Source organism: Barbus barbus (genome assembly GCF_936440315.1).
Source record: "Barbus barbus genome assembly, chromosome: 22".
In the NCBI taxonomy this organism is placed as follows: domain Eukaryota; kingdom Metazoa; phylum Chordata; class Actinopteri; order Cypriniformes; family Cyprinidae; genus Barbus; species Barbus barbus.
Genome location: NC_136750.1, coordinates 27,156,569 through 27,162,568, shown reverse-complemented (window position 1 = coordinate 27,162,568; position 6,000 = coordinate 27,156,569). Strand labels below are relative to the sequence as shown.

General features: G+C 36.5%; 1 protein-coding gene across 1 annotated transcript in view; it reads left to right on the top strand.

The window, feature by feature from the left end:
* Nucleotides 1–397: 397 nt before the first annotated feature.
* Nucleotides 398–6,000, top strand: part of LOC306888705 (otogelin-like protein) — a gene marked incomplete at its 5' end in the record, with an annotated part of 37,926 nt that continues 32,323 nt past the window's right edge. The window contains 9 exons of the mRNA XM_079447118.1: nt 398–420; nt 509–554; nt 882–960; nt 2,497–2,589; nt 3,414–3,568; nt 3,648–3,769; nt 4,514–4,719; nt 4,961–5,085; nt 5,248–5,354. Of these exons, the coding sequence (XP_079303244.1) occupies nt 398–420; nt 509–554; nt 882–960; nt 2,497–2,589; nt 3,414–3,568; nt 3,648–3,769; nt 4,514–4,719; nt 4,961–5,085; nt 5,248–5,354 (956 nt within the window). The remainder of the gene's footprint in view (nt 421–508; nt 555–881; nt 961–2,496; nt 2,590–3,413; nt 3,569–3,647; nt 3,770–4,513; nt 4,720–4,960; nt 5,086–5,247; nt 5,355–6,000) is intronic.

Sequence of the window (6,000 nt, the reverse complement as noted above, 5' to 3'; positions counted from 1 at the left end):
TTTTGATCACATTCAGACTAAATTTGGTTGATAAGATAATTTTATAAATATGCATGAGTTTTATTTATATAATTTTACTTTTGACAGGATTTATTTGCCAGGAATCAAACTCAGAAAATAAACTACCCAGGTATGTGGTTTTAAACGTATCCTGTTCTGATGCTGATGGCTAGGGGTGTGATCATAATGATTTTAGATTTTTAAAAAATAATCAAAATGAGCATAGATTGCTGTTTGATTATACCTTTAAAAACCGGTGAACCCTATCAAACATCCTCTATTACATGGAGGTTTTGAGCAGAGAGACAGTGCCAAGTTCTACATGCAATCACTGATAAGATGTTAAGTGTTTGGTCTAATGTTTTGCGGTAACCATTAAACCAGTTCCTTGAGAATCATGCGGTCCATCAGCGTGACTGTGTCTGTATGGCATCTTAAGTGTTTCTGAACCTTTAGTCTCAAAGTCGCCGCACTTTTAATACTGCTCTCTTTGTGCCACTTTTAAAAGGAGGGTTAATGCACTGCGGCAGAAACGGGATCTCTTCCGTGAAGAGGTGAGTATACCTAAGAGAAAGCGACAAGGGACAGAGTGGAGTAACTACACACACACACACACACACACACACACACACACACACACACACTCACAAATACTGAGATACACTCTCAGTGCTGACAAAGCTGTCTTTGTGAAGTTTACACAAATGCTACAGCCACTGAAAGCTCCACTCCCAAATGTCTGCAGTGGCAAAACCATGTGAAGGAATGCCAAGACAGGTTCACCAACATGGCTTAGTGGCTAGACATGGTACTGTTGCCACTATAAGCCAATAGACCTACGCACTTGGCAAATTCTTAGTACTGTTTTTTTTTCTCTGCAGACCCTTAGCACTGTGCTGTCTGATTCAGCTCTCCCACGAAGAGTTCTTCATAATTATACAGCGAGAGATGCATCAACAGGTATTTTGTATACTGTGCACACACAAACACATACTGTACGATTTGCAGAGATATGCACTGTCTCACTTGAGTTTGCATGCTAGAAATATGAAGTTATATTTCAATAAACAAATGTTTCGTGAAGTTACGCCACTCTCAGCTTCATTGTGAATTAAGCTTTGCGTGATTTGGTCATCTGAAGCCAAATGATTTTAGATTTATTTATACAATAATGAATTTAAAGGATAAAGGATCATGCAGGGTTATTATAGTTAACGGAAACCATTAAAAATGTTTAAATAAAAATAAATACTCTGAAAGAAAATATTAAAAAACTTAAAATTAATAACTTTTTTTTCTTTTCAAAAATCAGTAACTAATAAAAATAACAAAAACACACAAAACTAAAATCAAACTAAAATGAAAATGAAGACAAGCAGACTAAGGACATGGATTATGTCCTGTGATCTGATGAGACCAATATAAACTTATTTGGTTCAGATGGTGTCAAGCGTGTGTGGCGGCAACCAGGTGAGGAGTACAAAGACAAGTGTGTCTTGCCTACAGTCAAGCACGGTGGTGGGAGTGTCATGATCTGGGGCTGCATGAGTGCTGCCGGCACTGGGGAGCTACAGTTCATTGAGGGTACCATGAATGCCAACATGTACTGTGACATACTGAAGCAGAGACTGGGCCACAGGGCTGTATTCCAACATGATAACGACCCCAAACACACTTCCAAGACGAACACTACCTTGCTAAAGAAGCTGAGGGTAAAGGTGATGGACTGGCCAAGCATGTCTGCAGACCTAAACCCTATTGAGTATCTGTGGGGCATCCTGAAACGGAAGGTGGAGGAGCGCAAGATCTCTAACATCCACCAGCTCCGTGATGTCGTCATGGAGGAGTGGCAGAGGACTCCAGTGGCAACCTGTGAAGCTCTGGTGAACTCCATGCCCAAGAGGCTTAAGGCAGTGTTGGAAAATAATGGTGGCCACACAAAATATTGACACTTTGGGCCCAATTTGGACATTTTCACTTTGGGGTGTACTCACTTTTGTGGCCAGCGGTTTAGGCATGAATGGCTGTGTGTTGAGTTATTTTGAGGGGACAGCAAATTTACACTGTTATACAAGCTGTACACTCACTAATTTACATTGTAGCAAAGTGTCATTTCTTCAGTGTTGTCAAATGAAAAGATATATTAAAATATTTACAAAAATGTGAGGGGTGTACTCACTTCTGTGAGATACTGTATACACACATAACTATAATATAGTTTCTAAGCCAAATGGTTCAAAAGTTTAATTCAAAAAGTTGTACGCTTTGGAAGGTTTGAGTAGGAGACCCCAAAGTTGAACAGTGAACTAGTATTCAAAACCAACTATATGATTCTTTAGGTTGCTTTAGACTGCCAAGCAAAGGAAAAACAAAAATCCGTCACAACAAAAACACTGGAGCTATTCACCTTCAGTGCTTGGCCGATAATTTTAATTTTCATATTCATATTAATGCTTTGTGCCTGTATGTACCTTTTTGTGTTTGTTTGTGTTGTAGAATATTGTGGGTGTCTTAATGGGGGCTGGTGCCAGGAGGAAGGACGCTGTGATTGTGCTCAGTTCCAGGGTCTCGGGGATCGTTGTCAAATCAGTAAGAAGCACATACTGAAGTTATATTCAATTCAAAATGAAACTTGTCTCCATGTAATTATAGTAAGGTACGATATTATCATCTGCCACCCAGTGCTGACCATTAAATGTGGATGAAGGAACCCTGAATTTAATTACTAGAATTCAAGTGGCATTACTCACTGGTTACAGTTAATCTACATGACTATGTTTTACTGCATTTGGTAGCATTGGATTACAGATGTTCTGGGAATAGATTGCTGGTCACAAAGAGCTCTGTATGTGTGTTTAATTAACCACACACTATAAAGCCAGGCAGCTGGTATGACCAACAGAATAATAGGTTACTATGTATACAGTATTCACATAAGCTATACTGATTAAATGCCCAACGGGGCATTGATTACATGGTGCACAAATATTGAATTAAATGGTTGAATAATCACTAACAAAATTTTTTTATTTCCATGAAAATATTAAGCACAACTGTTTTCAACACTGATAATAATCAGAAATGTTTCTTGACCTGCAAATCAGCATATAAGAATGATTTCTAAAGAATCATGTGACACTGAAGACTGTGTTATGGTTTCTAAAAATTCAGCTTTGTCGTCACAGAATAAATTACATTTTAAAATATATTCAAATTTCATAGAATAATACATTACTATTATGTATTACTATGTATACTGTATTTCTGATCAAATAGATGATGAGCAAATAGTCTTCTCCAAACCGGTGCAGATATTTGTAATAATTCAGTGCCATAATTCTATAGTATTACAAGGACCTACCACCACAATAGTTTTTTTGTATAGAAGATTTTTGTCTTTTTTTGTGTGTCAGTTCCCAACCATGGTCAGGACAGGGATGGGATTTGCCGTTCATGGGGTCAGCATCATTTTGAGACCTTTGATGGAATGTATTACTACTTCCCTGGAACCTGTTCGTATATCCTGGCCAAAGATTGCCATTCCACAGAGCCCCAGTATACGGTGTGGGTGAGTTACAGCTGCGCCAGGTCTGTTTGCTATGTTTTTCTTTTGATACCTGCATTGCTAATTTATTTTTCTTTGGCAGGTTCATAACAGTCGTTCATGTAGTGGTTCAGTGTATTCATGTCCACGTGGTCTGAGTCTGTTCTTCCCAAATGAAGAGGAAATTTATATTAGTAGTTATCAGGTGCTAAAGGGAGGACATAGGTGAGTTTGGACATTTTATTAATGTTAAATGAATACTTTTATTTCGCAAGGATGCATTAAATTACTCAAAAGTGATAATTAAGACATTTATAATGTTTCCAATGTTCTTTTGGTATTTCTGTTCTTTAAAGAATCACAGTTTCCACAAAAATGTAAAACAGCTCCTTTTTTTATTTTTGATTGATAATTGATTATAAGATTGATAATAAGAAATATTTCTTGAGGAGGAAATCAGTATATTAGAATGATTTCTGAAGGATCATGTGACACTGAAGACTGGAGTAATGATGCTGAAAATTCAGCTTTGCATCAGAGGAATAAATCACATTTTCAAATATATTGAAATAGAAAACTGTTCTTTTAAATTATTATCATATTTCAAGGTGTCACTGTTTTTACTGTATTTTGGATTAAATAAATGCACACTTTAGGTTAAGAGACCTCTTTTTCGAAACCATTAAAAAGACCCCAAACTTTTTGAACAGTAGTGAATCTTGGATGAATTAATAAAAAAAACTACAGGTATTAAAGAAAAAATATGCTGATTGAGAGATAAATGATTTAATGTGTTTGTTTTGTCAGAGAACATTCAAAACCTTGGCCACTTTTGGTATTAAATAGCTTTTAGGTCATGATAGCATGATGATGATATAATATCCATAAAAGTATCAGGCAACACATTTCAGTATCAAATTTGATATACAAATTCTTGTGTTTTTTTCTGTTTTTTGTGCATTTATTCAGACTGACTCTGCCACAGACAGTGCGTAATGTTTTCATTGAGCGCTTGGCTGACTATATCCTGGTGAAGAGCACGTTTGGCTTCTCTCTGGCGTGGGACGGGAGCTCTGGAGTCTACCTCAAAATGACCGAACCACACAAAGGAAGGCCTTGTGGTCTGTGTGGAAACTATAATGATGACGGATCGGATGATCTCAGCAGCAGCCGCGGTGAGACAAACAGGCCCGGATACACACTCATCATCTCAGTCAGCAGCAAATTCAGGACAATTATATCAAAGCTGAGCAGAGTTGGATACTCAGTCTGAACACTGCCATCCCACTCTTGTCTATGTAGAGATGAGTTGTTACATTTTAGGGACAATTTAATTCTTAAGAAACAGGATTTTATCATTTCTGTTGGAACAAGTGTATTATGGTGTCCTTATTGCTTTGCATTTTGCATTGTTAGATATAGTCTCTGACGACATTGCTGAATTTGGCAACAGCTGGGCAGTAGATTTGCCCCAAGAGAGACCCTGTCCTGAGGTTGATGATGATTTCCCTGGACCTTGCTCATCTGAGTCAGATATGGATGTACGCTTTCACGCACTGCATAATGGGTTTGATCTGAGCTAAATGGGTCTTAGAATGTATGATAGTTTAAAACATTTTTTTAAATTTCTATGAAAATATTTTTGATTATTCAACTTAAAGTGTGTTTTAGCAACTTTGCCTGTTTGTGTGTTATCTGAGCAGGATGCCATTGAGAAGTGCAGCGCATTACTTTTCTTTCCTTTCATCTCCTGCCATGAGAACATTGACCCAAATCCATTTGTCGCCAGCTGTGTTTCGGACATGTGTGTGTAAGTCAAGTACGGTGCTTTTGTCTAAATGGTGTAACTGAAGTTGAACCCTGCTGAAAAAACAAGCTAAAGGTGGATTGCTGATCTTAGCTGGATTAAGCGGTACTAACTGGTCTCCCAGCCAGACCAAACTGGTGTTTAGCTGGTCAGTTTGCTGGTCTAAAAAACACTCAGGCACAGGCCTTACCAGATTTTGCTAGACTGAGAGATCACCCTAGACTTTTTTTCATCAGTTTTATCTACAGTATTATTTCTATAATATTATGGGATTTATTAATATAAATTTTCAGTTTCCAATGTATTTTTTTTTTTAGAAATGTTTAATTTAAAGTAATTTATAAAGGTTTTTTTTAATATTAATTACATTTATTTTTATTTCCATTTTAGTTTTAGTAATTTTAGTCCTTCAATTTCAACTTTAATTTTAACTTCAGTGGCCAAATCAACATTTTTCTAAAGTAATGTGTGAATTTTAGTCTATTTTATCTTTATTTTAGTTAAAAAATAATTAAAATAAATGAATGACAACATTAATATTTTTAATAGTTTATTTTTAGTTAACAATAAGAACACTGATATAAAACTTCTTAAACCTTCTTCTAAATTTCAGCAATCTTTGGATCACTGGAACTTTAAGGCCAGTTGT